At 40.8% G+C, this 14,824-nt stretch overlaps 1 protein-coding gene across 1 annotated transcript; it reads left to right on the top strand.

The window, feature by feature from the left end:
• Positions 1-718: 718 nt before the first annotated feature.
• LOC134227000 (uncharacterized) lies at positions 719-3,051 on the top strand. The gene is made up of 3 exons (XM_062708161.1): positions 719-1,058; positions 1,115-2,401; positions 2,466-3,051. The coding sequence occupies exons 1-3, from the start codon at positions 1,032-1,034 to the stop codon at positions 2,685-2,687; spliced, it is 1,536 nt and encodes a 511-aa protein (XP_062564145.1). The 5' UTR covers positions 719-1,031; the 3' UTR covers positions 2,688-3,051.
• Positions 3,052-14,824: the final 11,773 nt, after the last annotated feature.

Raw genomic sequence — 14,824 nt, 5'->3', positions numbered from 1 at the left:
TATAATAGACTCTGGTCCTTACTAAGTAAGTTTAACTAATAGAGGAATATTTGAATTTTCTAAATGGCATGCCAAACTGTAAAAAAAGGCACGCCAGAGCCACAGGAGCGCGCGCACTGAAAATACACTGGAGTGCATTTTCAGCGCGCGCGCTCCTGTGGCTCTGGCGTGCATTTTTTTGACAGTTTGCCATGACATTTAAAAAATTCAAATATCCCTTTATTAGGTGAACTTACTTAGTTAGTTAGGACTATACAATCATTTGGATAGAGTAAAATCAAAGAGCAGATTTTTTTGTCCTGAGTGTAGGACAACACTGATTGTATGTACTTTTTGTTAAATTGAAAAATATACTTTAAAGTTTCGTGAGAATGCACTAAGCTCTTAGGACACTATCTGAAGTAAAATAAATTAAAATATTAGGGCGGGACAACGACAACGATCACTTTACTTATGAAGGAGGATGTATATGCCCGGTATATGTTTCATTTATTTGTAAAAGTTCTTGTATTTCGTTTTATGCGGACATGTACATATAATCGTAATAGTTAAGCTAGAATGTTTTTCATCCATTTTATCGCTACATTTGAAAATCTTATGACACCGTCAGGGCCCCTCGTTCAGTCATATTCCGTCTTGGGCATGTATATGTGATCATTGAATAAAAGACTGACACTCTCATGAACACACGGCTTATGCGCCTTCCTTTTAGCATCTACCCAGGCAACTACAACAAGCGTTACTCCTACAGCGTGGTACATCAGAAGACTATTATTAACGTCTGTGTTGTACATAGATTACCTGTTGCACGGTCACGGACAGGCAATTTTGTTTTCCTTAGTTTTGTCTGGTGGATTTATTTGTTTTTACTTCGTGATACATGCTACTAGTGAATGTTATCGCTTGAATCGAACCCGACACAATTTAGCATGTTTACTATCAGTGTCTGTCGAGTTCGTTAGCACCGCCCGAATAAGCGCATGCTGTATTATTTTCAATTCAGCCTTGCTCACGAAAGGATTCACTAAACGATGGAGATCAACTGTTTCCCCAGCGAGGTATGGTACTGACCTAAAATAGTAGCACGTTTATAGTTTTATTAATTGTTTTTCAGGTGCTTTGCTGCATATTCGATTATCTATCATGGAACGATCGAAAACGCGCCTCTTTGGTATGTCGCCGCTGGAACGGAATCATCAACTCAGAGCGCTATCTACGGCACTCCAAGCTAGTTCTGTATAATTACACAAAAGTTCAGTTCTTCTCGGGAGTAGAGGTTGGGCTAATCAACACTCAAAGGAACATCGAATTTCATTCAAGTGCTATGCTCGACACTGACGAGCTTCTATCGACATTTAGTGAAGCATTTCCAAGTGGCGAGGCTGTTGTTGAATGCGTAGATCTATTTCTGCGATCTGATCATGAGCAACTTTGTAACTTGGTTATAGTAAATCTGCCGAAACTGAAACAGCTGAAACGTTTGAACATTGTCGCCAATGAAGGCTTCAGAACACTGAACAAACAGTTACAAATTGACAGCGGTAGTTTAGAAAAATTGAAATTATCTTTTTACCAAAACACACCGTGCCATCTCCAAACACCAAACCTGCAATTGTTGACTCTAGTGATAAGATATCCAAGTGATAGCAATCTGTTACACGCAATAAGTCAGCAACTCAAGGAGCTGACCGTCACCTTCCAATCAAAAGAGTTGGTTGCACAGTTATTTCTATGCAATTTTGAAAAACTAGAAAAGCTGCATATTTTTATTGAAAATGACAAATATTTACCATACGCTGTAACTCGTGTCCCGATCAGCAGCTGGAGTGAAATAAAGGTGTTCGTCGAATCAATACGAGGACTGAAATCGCTAGAAGTAGTTGACAAGTGTAACATGTTACGGCATAACTATCTAAAAGTATTTACGAACGCAGAAAACTTGGAATATCTTTCAGTCAACTACATAATACTGGACTGGACGATAGTTGAATTCATATCCAATTTCAAAAGACTGCGATATCTCAACTTGCGAGGATGTTCAACAGCTGGAGAACCAATTCTGTTGGATTTACCACTTCTCGAAGAACTGTTGATGCCTTACAAACATTATGCGACATTACCTTGCGTAAATCTGCATAATCTGACCACGCTGTCATACAGCAGCTCACAGAAGAATCATGCCCAGTTCATACATCAAATAACCAAAACTTTTACAAACTTAAGGACCCTTAATCTTTTAAACTTTGATTATGAACTGTCGTCGAATTCCTTCGAGTTCCTGGACCATCTATCATCTTTGCGAACACTGTCAATTCGGGACATGTCAGTCTCAAATCAGCTCTTCATAAATTGTCCTGCAATGCCGATGTTACAGAAACTTGAGCTCCGAACTATTGTAACCGTAAGTGCTCCCCATGTTTCCCTTTCAAGTATTCAATCCCTTAACTATTATCGATTATTTCTAGGAAATTTCTCTACTGGACTGCTTCCCAGACAAGTTCAGCAACCTCTACAAACTGGATATCAACAATTGCTTCTTTTATATTTTCACCACCGACGAATCAAAAACTCCGATTACCTTCGAGATATTAAGGAAATCGATGCCCCGCTGTCGAATATCTACCGTTGACTCGACCGTTTTCACGAATGAACAGTATGACCAAAATCCAATTTACATTCCTGGATGAAGATGTATAGTTTTCGTGTGCCAGTTGCTGCAGCACATTGTGATAAAATTGCTTTACTAGATAACAGTTTTTAATATGCAATAAACCGTATTCTGTCGAGCTCATGACAAAATATTATTCACATTTTTAGATTAGCAATTACGGGTAGTGTGACTTGCTTTTTTATTCTATTCTATCTGATTAGTGGGAATGGTGAGTATGGGCAATAAAGGTCATGGCCAGTTTTATACGATTATTTACAAAAGGAATGATCTTTGTAAGACGAACGAATCAAATGAGGTTTAGTGAAGTAACATATTTTCCTCTGTTATGTTTGTTATACGAAACATACTGCTAATAAAACATTGTAATCTTATCGAACGGAGTAGAATCTTTTCTGATAATATAGAGAAATAAACATTGGGGTTATGAGTACACCCAACCGGTGATTATTAGACTTTCTAACTAGCGATTGGAAACTCGGTTCGTGGAACTGCAAATCTCTCAACTTCATCGGGAGCACACGCATACTCGCCGATGTGCTCAAGGACCGTGGATTCGGCATCGTAGCGCTGCAGGAGGTTTGTTGGAAGGGATCAATGGTGCGAACGTTTAGAGGTAATCATACCATCTACCAGAGCTGCGAAAACGCACTCGAGCTGGGAACAGCTTTCATAGTGATGGGCGATATGATCAATGAAAGAATGTATAGGTTGAGGATCAAAGGCCGGTTCTTCAACTTCAGCATAATCAACGTCCATAGCCTACACTCCGGAAGCACTGATGATGATAAAGACGCATTCTACGCGCAGCTGGAACGTGAGTACGACAGCTGCCCAAGCCACGACGTCAAAATCATCATAGGAGATTTGAACGCTCAGGTTGGCCAAGGGGTTTAGACCGACTATTGGTAAGTTCAGCTCTCACCGGCTGACGAACGAAAACGGCCTACGACTAATTGATTTTGCCGCCTCCAAGAATATAACCATTTGCAGCACCTACTTCCAACACAGCCTCAAGGTGCACCTGGAGATCACCACTGCAGACAGAATCACAAATCGACCACTTTCTGATTGACGGACGGCACTTCTCTGACATTATCAACGTCAGGACATATCGTGGCGCTAACATTGACTCTGACCACTATCTGGTGATGGTGAAACTGCGCCCAAAACTATCCGTCATCAATAATGTTCGGTACCGACGAACACCGCGGTACGACCTAGAGCGACTGCAGCAACCTGATGTCACCACTGCATACGTGCAGCATCTCGAGGCAGCGTTGCCGGAAGAGGGTGAGCTCGATGGGGCCCCTCTTGAGGACTGCTGGAATACAGTCAAAGCAGCCATTAACGACACAGCGGAGAACAACGTCGGATATATAGGACCAAGTCGACGGAATGATTGATTCGACGAAGAGTGCAGACAGATTCTGGACGAGAAGGACACAGCGCGGGCGGTCGCGCTACAGCAAGGTACCCGGCAGAACGTGGATCCTTATAGACGGAAGCGGAGTCAGCAGACCCGCCTTTTTCAGGAGGAGAAACGTAGCCTTTTTTTTTTACTAGGGAGAATGCATTTACACACCCAGTACACGTGCATTGTAGTTGCCAAACTACCACACGGAAGTGTACTGGAGTGTCGGACTCGACCATACCGGTAATACCGACTAAACTCCCTTGGGCTCCACCATCGTTTCCCCCAGGAACTACCTATGTGTTCTGCAGTTTCGTCAACACCTGGGCAGTCAGGGCAGACGGGGACCTCCGCGTGCCCAAACCTGTGGTGGTACTGTCGGAAACAGCCATGGCCTGACAGGAATTGTGTCAGATGGAAGTGAACCTCCCCATGGGGTCTCCCCACCCAGCTTGATATGTTAGGAATCAGCCGGTGGGTCCACCTACCTTTCGAGGAGTTATCCCACTCGCGCTGCCATCTGGCAACCGAAGTCACCCTGGTACGCTCGCGGGCTCCTCTGGTGCCACGTAGGTCAAAACACTCCTCGTCTTCCCGGATGACCAGCCCGACTGGCATCATACTCGCTATCACGCAGGATGCGTCGCGCGATACCGTGTGGTAGGCCGATATCACCCTGAGACACATCCAGCGGTAGGTGCTCTCCAGTTTCTGCAGGTAACTGGTTACCCCAGTGCTTTTGCCCAGGACGGGCCGCCGTACCTAAGAATAGATGCGGCAACGCCTGCCAGTAGCCTACGTCTACTGGCGCACACCTTGGAGCTGTTGGACATCATCCTCGATAATGCCGCCACAGCAGTCGAAGCCTTCTTGCACGCATATTCGACATGGCTACCGAAGGTAAGCTTGTCGTCTATGATGACCCCAAGAATCTTCAGACTCCGCTTTGAAGTGATCGCGACGTCTCCCATGTGTACAACTGCATGTTGTGCCGACTTATGGTTGCTGACGATAACCACCTCCGTCTTATGTTGAGCGAGCTCAAGGCCTCTCGCACTCATCCAGTCCGCCACAGTGCTGATCGCGTGTTCTGCGGTTAGCTCTACTTCGGGGATTGACTCCCCGTAGACCTCTAGGGTTACATCGTCAGCAAAGCCGACGATCTTCACACCAGGAGGGAACTTCAGCTTCAGAACCCCGTCATACATCAGGTTCCATAGTACCGGGCCCAGGATTGACCCTTGCGGGACTCCTGCGGTAATAGGAACACTTTTCTGACCGGCATCGGTCTCGTATAGCAGCACACGGTTCTGGAAGTAGCTTTCCAAGATCCGGTACAGTCCCACCGGCAGGAGAAACGTAGCCTGGAAGAAGCGAAGTGCGAGGAGATGGAAAAGCTGTGCCGTTCTCAAGAAACACGCAAGTTCTATCAGAAGCTCAACGCATCTCGCAAAGGCTTCGTGCCGCGAGCCAAAATGTGCCGGGATAAGGATGGGAGCATCTTGACGGACGAACGTGTGGTGATCGAAAGGTGGAAGCAGCACTACGAGGAACATTTGAACGGCGCTGAGAGTACAGGCAGTGAAAGTCAAGGCAGCGGAGGAGATGACTACATCAGTTCAGTGGACGATGGAAGCCAACCAGCCCCCACCTTGGGGGAAGTGAGGGATGCCATCCAACAGCTAAAGACCAATAAAGCAGCTGGTAAGGATGGTATCGGAGCTGAGCTCATCAAGATGGGCCGGAAAAGCTAGCCACTTGCCTGCACAAATTGATAGTCAGAATCTGGGAAACTGAACAGCTACCGGAGGAGTGGAAGGAAGGGGTGATATGCCCCATCTACAAGAAAGGTGACAAGCTGGAGTGTGAGAACTTTCGAGCGATCACCATCCTTAATGCCGCCTACAAAGTGATATCCCAGATCATCTTCCGTCGTCTGTCACCATTAGTGAATGAGTTCGTGGGAAGTTATCAAGCCGTTCATTCGAATCGCGCCGGGGACTAAGACAAGGTGATGGACTTTCGTGCCTGTTGTTCAACATTGCGCTAGAAGGTGTCATGCGGAGAGCCGGGTGCTTAGGACCATCTTTGGCGGTGTGCAAGAAGACGGTGTGTGGCGGTGAAGAATGAACCACGAGCTCGCCCAACTCTACTGCGAACCCAGTATCCAGAAGGTAGCTAAAGCCGAAAGGGTACGTTGGCAGGAAATGTTGTAAGAATGACGGACAGCAACCCTGCAAAGATGGTGTTCGCTTCCGAACCGACAGGTACGAGACGGTGTGGAGCGCAGCGAGCCAGATGGACAGACCAGGTGCAAAACGACTTGGCGAGCGTGGGGCGTATTCGAGGATAGAGAGATGCGGCCTCGAACCGTGTATTGTGGCGTCAAATTGTTGATTCAGTGATACTGTTTAGATGTAGACTAAATAAATGAAATGAAATGAAGTTCATTGGTATTATACCACGGAGGAATGCAACTTCAGGATAATTTTCAAAATTTTATTTTGAATCCTCTGAAGTGCCTTCTTTTTGGTATTGCAGAAACTAGTTCATATTGGCACAGCATACAACATGGCTGGTCTAAAAAATTGTTTGTAAATCAAAAGTTTGTTCTTAAGACAAAGTTTTGATTTTCTATTTATAAGTGGATATGGACACTTAATATATTTGCTGCATTTGGCTTGAATGCCTTCAATGTGACTTTTAAAATTTATTTTTTGATCTAGCAGAAGTCCTAAATATTTAGCTTCGCTAGACCCTAGTATTATACCATCAACGGTTCTGAAAAAGTGTTCCGATATCTTGGCTATCCCTCTGTGCATGCTTTTCAACTTATCACTCCGTCAGCAAAATTATCCTACTCAATGAAAGTGCTCTACCATGATTCCGAAAGGAGACAAATGCGACGTGGGAAACTACCGAGGCATTACTTCTCTTGGCGTGGAATCAAAAGTGTTCGAGACACTGATCTACGATAAACTGTTTGCCTCATGCAAAAACTACATCAGTTCGTATAAACGTGGCTTTTTTCCGGGTCGATCCGTAGAAACGAATCTAGTCAGTTTTACATCATATTGTATGGATAATATGCGCAAAAAGCTCCAAGTCGATGCCGTGTATACTGATCTACAAGCAGCATTTGATAAAGTGAATAACGACATACTGCTTGCAAAACTTGAAAAAATGGGATGCAATACAACATTCTGCACTTGGCTTCGATCATATCTAGTGCAACGTCAAGTGACCGTCATCATTGGAGATCACTCATCCCACTGTTTTTCGAGTCCAGAGTCCCCCAAGGAAGTACGCTGGGTCCATTGTTGTTTTCGTTCTTCGTGAATGACGTATCTGCAGGATAGCGTGGAAACCGGCTGTTGATGTTTGCAGACGATCTCAAATTATGCCTCGTTAATAGAAATCTGGCGGACTGCCAAGAATTGCAGAAGCTCTTGGATTTATTCAAAAACTGGTGTGAGCGTAATATGATGGTCCTGGCCATTTCAAAGTGCTACGTAATTAGCTTTCATCGCACTGCCGAAATCGTGGTTTTCGATTATAGTATCGCAGGTACAACTTTACAACCTGTGGATCATGTTAAGGATCTAGGCGTCGTGTTGGATGACAGGCTAACTTTCAGACGTCATTTTTCAACTACGATCGACAAAGCGAATCGTCAGCTTGGTTTTATTTTTAAAATCTCATATGAATTCCGCAATCCTTTATGCTACAAAGCCTTATACTGCTCATTGGTACGCTCTTAACTCGAATTTGCTTCTGCTGTCTGGAATCCATATCAAGCTGGTTGGACTGCTTGGTTTAATGCTGTGCAACGCAAGTTGGTACGATATGCCCTGCGCCATCTCCCATGGACGGACCCGCTGAATTTACCATCGTATGCTGATCGCTGACAGCAGAGAAATGTGGCGCAAGCCGTTTTCATCGCCAAACTTCTGTTATCCGAGTACGACATGCCAGATTTGTTGGCAAAAATTCCATTATATGCACCCTCACGATCCCATCGACCTCGAGATTTGCTCTTCGAAGAAGAGAGAGAAAATATCCAAATTTTGTTGCAATCTACTACAAATGAACGAAGACTTCGGCGGAAAGGCCCGTGTCAACTGCAAACAAAGATTTTTGGCACCCTGGTGGTAAATCAGGTAAGTCAGAAGTAAAAATGTTATACAATATGGGCTCCAGTATGCTGCCTTGGGGAACACCAGTTCTTACAGGTAATCTGTCAAATTTCGAATTCTGCGATCTGATAAATAATTTTGGATCAGTTCAATAATGTACAGAGGAAAATTAAAATTCATCAACTTTACAATCAAACCTTTATGCCAAGACTGTCAAATACTTTCTCTATATCAAGAAGAACAACACCAGACGAATATCCTTCAGATTCGTTGAGTCGAATTAAATTCGTAACTCGTAATTACTGGATGAGTGGTTGAGTGGCCATGCCAAAAACCAAATTGCTCATCAGCAAAAATAGAATTGTCATTAATATGAACCATTATTCTATTTAAAATAATATTTTCAAACAGTTTGCTTATTGAAGAAAGCAAACTGATAGGGCGATAACTAGAAGCCTCAACTGGATTTTTGTCCGGCTTCAAAATTTGAACAACTTTGGCGTGTTTCCATTCATCAGGGAAGTATGACAATTGAAAAGATTTGTTAAATAAATTATTTAACCAAAAAGGATAAAGAGCTCTCGGGTAGTTTTTGATAAGTATGTAGAAAATACCATCATCACCTAAGGCTTTCATATTTTTAAATTGTCTAGTAATAGATCACGCTGGAATTGACTTTTGAGGTTTTTTAAGAATATTCGTTAATTTCCAAAAGGGTTTTCAATTTGAGACATTATTCTCAAAGTTGGTATTTCTCAGAATAGCGAAACGTTTTTGCCTTTCTCGTACAACTAAGTTGTACCGAAAGGCTATCATTTCACTCCGAAAACGAACTTTTTATAGAAGCCTCTGAGACCCATAGTATTATATACCAATCGACTCAGCTCGACGAGCTGAGCACATGTCTGTCTGTTCGTGTGTATGTATGTGTGTATGTGTGTGTGTATGTGTGTGTGTGTGTATGTGTGTGTGTATGTGTGTGTATGTGTGTGCACAAAAGCTATAAAAACATTAGACAACTTTTCGTATAGTAATCCTTAACCGATTTTCTCGTAACAAGTTTCATTCGACAGGGGACAAAGCCTTGTTGATCACTATTGAATTTTATAACGTTCGGTCATTGCGTTCAAAAGTTATGAAGAAAATGTTACATCGAACTTTGAATGCCATATAAGGTTGATGTCTTAACTAAATGCGAGAAAGACACCACCAACGCTAGGTGGATTGATCGGGGTTTTTAATTTCAAATCAAATTTCATTTTCCAAATCTCGCCAAATAACTTACAATGCGGGATCGCGAGTTCTTTGGCTTACAATTCAATGCCTCACATTTTTAAGACGAATCAGTAGCTGAAGATCGTTGTCAATAATAATGGAGTTGAATTAAATTTCACATTTATGAATTGCAATGCCTCTGGTTTCGACAATTAAATTTGTCGAAGATAGTAGAGCAGTATCAATATCACTTTTGGTATCGAGAGGAATATCAACACCATGGCCACGCAACTGACTTGAATCCATTAAAACTAATTCAATTGTCGAAGGATTTCGACTGGGAGAAAAACAAGTTGGTCCATCGGATATTGAATAGTATAATATCCCGCCGAAAATCTTCAAATAAAATGTTACCGTTGGAATTGCTTGGAGCATTATTCCATGAACGGTGTTTGGCATGGAAGTCACCAATTACCATGAGAAAATGGATTTTTGAATTTGAAGATAAGCTCTAAACAAATTATTATCCTGTCCATTGCACTGGAAAGGCAAGTAGGCATCAATAAAAGAGAATTGTCCAAAATTTGTTTCAACAGAAACTCCAAAGGTTTCAAAAACTTTGGTTTCAAAAGAAGAATATAATTTGTGTTTGATTTATAATTTGTGTCTTTTAATGACAACAATGACAACCCCACCACAGGCGCTGCCAAGACGATCATTTCGATAAATATAGTAAATAGGATATCTTTTAATGGAGAGTCCTTGTTTTAAATACGTTTAAGTTATAATGCAATGTGCACATTATGAACTGTTAGGAAATTGAATAATTCATCTACCTTACCCTTCAAAGAGCGGGCATTCCAAATTGAAATTTTCGAAAAAATATTTGGATCCATTAAAACGAAGTCCAATTACATTTTTTTTAGCAAATTTGTTACCAACCTGAACAGCTTCGTATAATGTGGTGGGTATGAAATGCTGTAACGGCAAATGATTGCGGATTATGAGCGTTTGAAATATGTTCACCCGTCGAATCTGGGATCCTATTAGAATCTCCCGTCATCAATTTGGTACGAGAATTCAAAACTTTGTGGCGTGAAGGGCATTCCCAGAGATTGGATTTGAGATTGCCCCCACAATTGGCATATTTAAATTTATCGGAATCTTCTCTCACTGGACAGGCGTCCTTGACGTGAGAGGTTCCACCACAAATCATGCATTTAGCATCTATGTGGCAATGTTTAGTTCCGTGACCCCATTTTTGGCAGTGAGGTTTTGGAAATTTCCCCCAGGCCTGTGGAAATGTTCCCATGTAACACGGACATGGGACAAAATGCAGGCCTTTTCCAAACTTTTCATATAATTTAGTTCACTTTTGTTAAAGTGATCTAAATAAAATTCTTGGGAAATACCGCTCTGGGAAGTACCAGAGCGAGATTTCTTTTTCATCTAAGTATATTACTTGGACCGGTAAAAATTCAAGTAATTGAGAATTTCAATTTTAATATCATCCAGTTATTATCATCACTGGGGAGACCTTTCAAGACGACTTTGAACAATCGCTCAGTTTTGTCGTCGTATATGAAGAATTTAGGCCGCTTCTCAGTTAAATATAGGCTGACCATACGTACCGTATTTAACGGGACAGTCCCGTTTTTTAGACCTTATTGTGCTGTCCCGTCGTAATCTAGAAAAACCTCAATTTGTCCCGTTTTTTCATTGATTCCTCCAAAAAGCTCCAAAATATTATTCAAACAAATTCGATATTTTAGACAGGAATCAAAAACCAAATTAAAAGAAAGTGGAAGAAACTTATAAAAAAAATGTGAGATTTAATGTTATTTGGCGTTGCTTTCAAAAGATTGCAATATACGCCGTTATGTATTTTGCATAGATCGACTTTTCAAAAGGACAACAGACAACGGGAGATTTTTTATTACAGTTTAATTTCAATGACTTTTTCTGCTTATTCCAAAGGCATTAAAATTTGGCCAATTTCATCAGCAGATTGAACGGAATTGATAATCGGTAGGCAAGTATATCCTGAAAATCAGGCCACGCACAGCGCCAATAAATCGATTTTTTTTTCATGCGAATTAAGTAATTCTATTTTTTTCAAATCTGTTTTACCATATATTTTTCAATCGTTTGATTTTTTTCGGAACATAATCATTCAAAGTCTTTTTGAATATTTCGAAACCATCATCTGTAAAAAAAAAAACGACGACGAAAATAATGTATTAATCAGCTGAACAAAATCGTCGGATTTCGGTCCACACATATTCTTTAAGACTAGTTTACGGATCAGGAGCTTGTCTGCAAATTTCGCTTTCCATATGTGTGGACGGGATTCCGTTGTAGAAAACTAGAATTTCGGCCCGATTTAAAATACAATTCAATCTCCGAGAGTCCGAGCTATAAACCAGCCTATAAATTAGCCAGGATTTGTTTTACTTTTCGCGACGAAATTGCATGAGCTCCACCTTTTTGGAAGCACATGGGAACAAAATAACGGACAATATTCCCGAGGTTTGAAGATACTTTTAGCGTCAATTAAATCAATTTCAATAAAAAAGAATTGTGAATTGATTACATTTGACTTTTATTCACATGCGCCAACCATATTCATTGAAATGATTAAAATTACATTTTATTAATGTTCTTCCCTTGTTGAGATTCTTGTTATTCTTAATCCGGAGATTTTCCCTCACTTATATTCATAAAAAAGGTTTTGACACGGGAAATCACTAGGGTAAGGGAGGTATTTTGGACCACTTTAGGAGATGGCTGAACAATTTTTCGAATAAAAGTTAGATTTTGTAATAATGCTTGATCAATTCCCTAAGCAACTAAAAAGTGGTGAATGCTAGGTAGGATTTGTAGGTAAAAATGTTGTAAATCCTACCGAAAGAGCCAAACTATCATAAATTCTGAAGATATGTTAGATTTAATTTTGGACCACCTAATGAACATATTTTGGACCACTCGAATAATTTTGTATTGCTTGCAAAATTATGTTACTATTAGATTAATAGCATTTCTGGCGTTTTCATCCTTAAAGTCCTTCTTAAGCAATAGATTTTTATAAGTACTCGAAAGCTTAGAACAATATCTACCAGCTAAGGGTATTGAAACTAGTACCACTCGGTTCAGCTTCATCAAAGCAAAACAAACGTGCGGACCATGGCCGTGATGTATGCACCTGGTCACTCCTACCCTGCAATATTTTTTATGTAGTTTGCCAGAGCTGCTCCATTTAATATTAGTGGGTTGCCCGGTTCTTCCTTACTCGCCGGAGACGGACACTCCTTAATAAAGATACTAGAAAAAAATCTTTTTTACTCTTTGCACATTCTTTTACCAAACGAAACATAATCGTATAACACGGAACTCTGTTGCATTTTCAAGCAGCACGGACGGAGAGCTCTAGCAAAGATTGGATCTTGTCATGGAGTTTTCTTAACTATTTTCGTATTAAAATAATGATAACAGTTACATGTTAGTTTAATAGACCTTTTTCTGGGGCTTACATCAATGAACGGTTATTCATAAATGCAGTATGAAGAGTAATGTATGAATGGTTTGATACTAGAGAAACAAATGGTTGGTTAAAACAAAAGTTTAAGAGATCTAGAACTTAAAAAGAGGATATGTCGAAAATATGTTCGGTTCAGTGAAATATGAACCTATTTTGGACATGCCTCAGAATACTGTTTTTAAACTTACAATGTTTTGCCCGAGATGTGAAACTGCTTCAATTAGGTTTTAATAAGTCAAACAACATCATTCACATGTTTTAAATCTATGTACAAATAAACTTACAGCTTTTGAAATTTGACTTCAATTTTACAATGCCGTCTTGTTTTTTGTTTAATCCAGCCAGGATGGGAAAATGCGTGAAAATATTCTTGAAAATTGCTATATTTTTTAAGAAACAAATATAGGAGATACCTTATGGATAGTTTCTTTTTGCAATAAAATTTAAATGTTGCATGTTTTATTTAGTTTTGTGTGATATAAATGAAAAAATCAACTAGGTGGTCCAAAATATGAGCCCGGTTCAAAATACAGCCATTACCCTAATCCCTCCCTATTGGTCTTCCTGCATTTGTCTTTTGGCATTTTTTTCTTAAAATTATTTTTTCTTATCTCTCTAATGCCCAGACCGGGGCTTTATGCAGGGTACTTTGACTATTTTTTTTGTTATTTTCAATTGTTCAGAATTGGAAAAGTTTTTGATATTGGTCAGTAATAGAATCCTTAATGCATTTTTAAGAGTGGATTAAATGAAATATCAAAATTCCACTTTTTTAATATTAAACAAATACGTTTTTTTGTTCCTACGTGTTTTTGTCCGCGCTCATTTAAAGAGAGAAAAATTGTAGTTTAGTATTTTCCCACAACTTCTTACTCGGAAAATGAGAATTAAGTTCATAAATTTTGAAATTTCTACAGCTTTAGAATTTAACCACAAGGTTTTTGACATGTCCCATTTTGCAAGTGCGTTTGTCCCGTTTTTTCACTGAAACGATCTGGTCAGCCTAGTTAAATACTGAAGAAGACGTTTGCAGTCGTCAAAGAATCCGCGGCAGTCACCCTTCCTGGCAATCTGAATTGAAACCGTAATCCCCTGAAGGTTATTCAAAATCTCATTCTGGAAGCCAGAAAACTTGGCAACAGATACCACAATTAGCAGAATCCTTTGCTTCTTCGAATGAATCGAATCACCGAATCGAATCATCAATCAGAGATAGATTCGATTTGCTCAATTCCGTCATGAGTCAATTCGAACTGATTGCTCAGTGCGATAGGAGAAGAATTATTTCCAATGTAAGAGTTAAAAAGAATATCTGAAGTTCCCAGCTTTCTTCTATTTTTCCGGGCTTTGGCAGGACAGTCTTAAAAACCTTGTTTCTTAGAAGGAAGTGGAGAATTCCTCTTGTTTTATTATTGCTCATTGCTAAGCGTGGAGCAGGAAGATCGAGACCGCGAAGAAACGGAGCAACTGTACCGCGCTAATAACACACGAAAGTTCTATGAGAAGTTAAACCGTTCACGTAAGGGCCACGTGCCACAGCCCGATATGTGTAAGGACATAAACGGGAACCTTCTTACGAACGAGCGTGAGGTGATCCAAAGGTGGCGGCAGCACTACGAAGAACACCTGAATGGCGATGTGGCAGACGAAGATGGCGGTATGGTGATGGACCTGGGAGAACGCGCGCAGGACATAATTCTACCGGCTCCGGATCTCCAGGAAATCCAGGAGAAGATTGGCCGGCTCAAGAACAACAAAGCCCCTGGGGTTGACCAACTACCAGGAGAGCTATTTAAACACGGTGGTGAGGCACTGGCTAGAGCGCCGTACTGGGTCATTACCAAGATTTGGGA

Source organism: Armigeres subalbatus, chromosome 3, assembly GCF_024139115.2.
Source record: "Armigeres subalbatus isolate Guangzhou_Male chromosome 3, GZ_Asu_2, whole genome shotgun sequence".
Lineage (NCBI taxonomy): Eukaryota > Metazoa > Arthropoda > Insecta > Diptera > Culicidae > Armigeres > Armigeres subalbatus.
Note: the sequence above shows the minus strand (reverse complement) of the source record. Positions and strands in the feature narration are given on the sequence as shown.

What these genes read in the sequence shown, in the direction of transcription:
- LOC134227000 (XM_062708161.1), top strand. Translation starts at nt 1,032, where the DNA reads ATGGAGATCAACTGTTTCCCCAGCGAG. An exon ending in TCAACTGTTTCCCCAGCGAG is followed by an intron (nt 1,059 to 1,114) that starts GTATGGTACTGA and finishes ATTGTTTTTCAG; the next exon opens with GTGCTTTGCTGCATATTCGA. An exon ending in AGCTCCGAACTATTGTAACC is followed by an intron (nt 2,402 to 2,465) that starts GTAAGTGCTCCC and finishes GATTATTTCTAG; the next exon opens with GAAATTTCTCTACTGGACTG.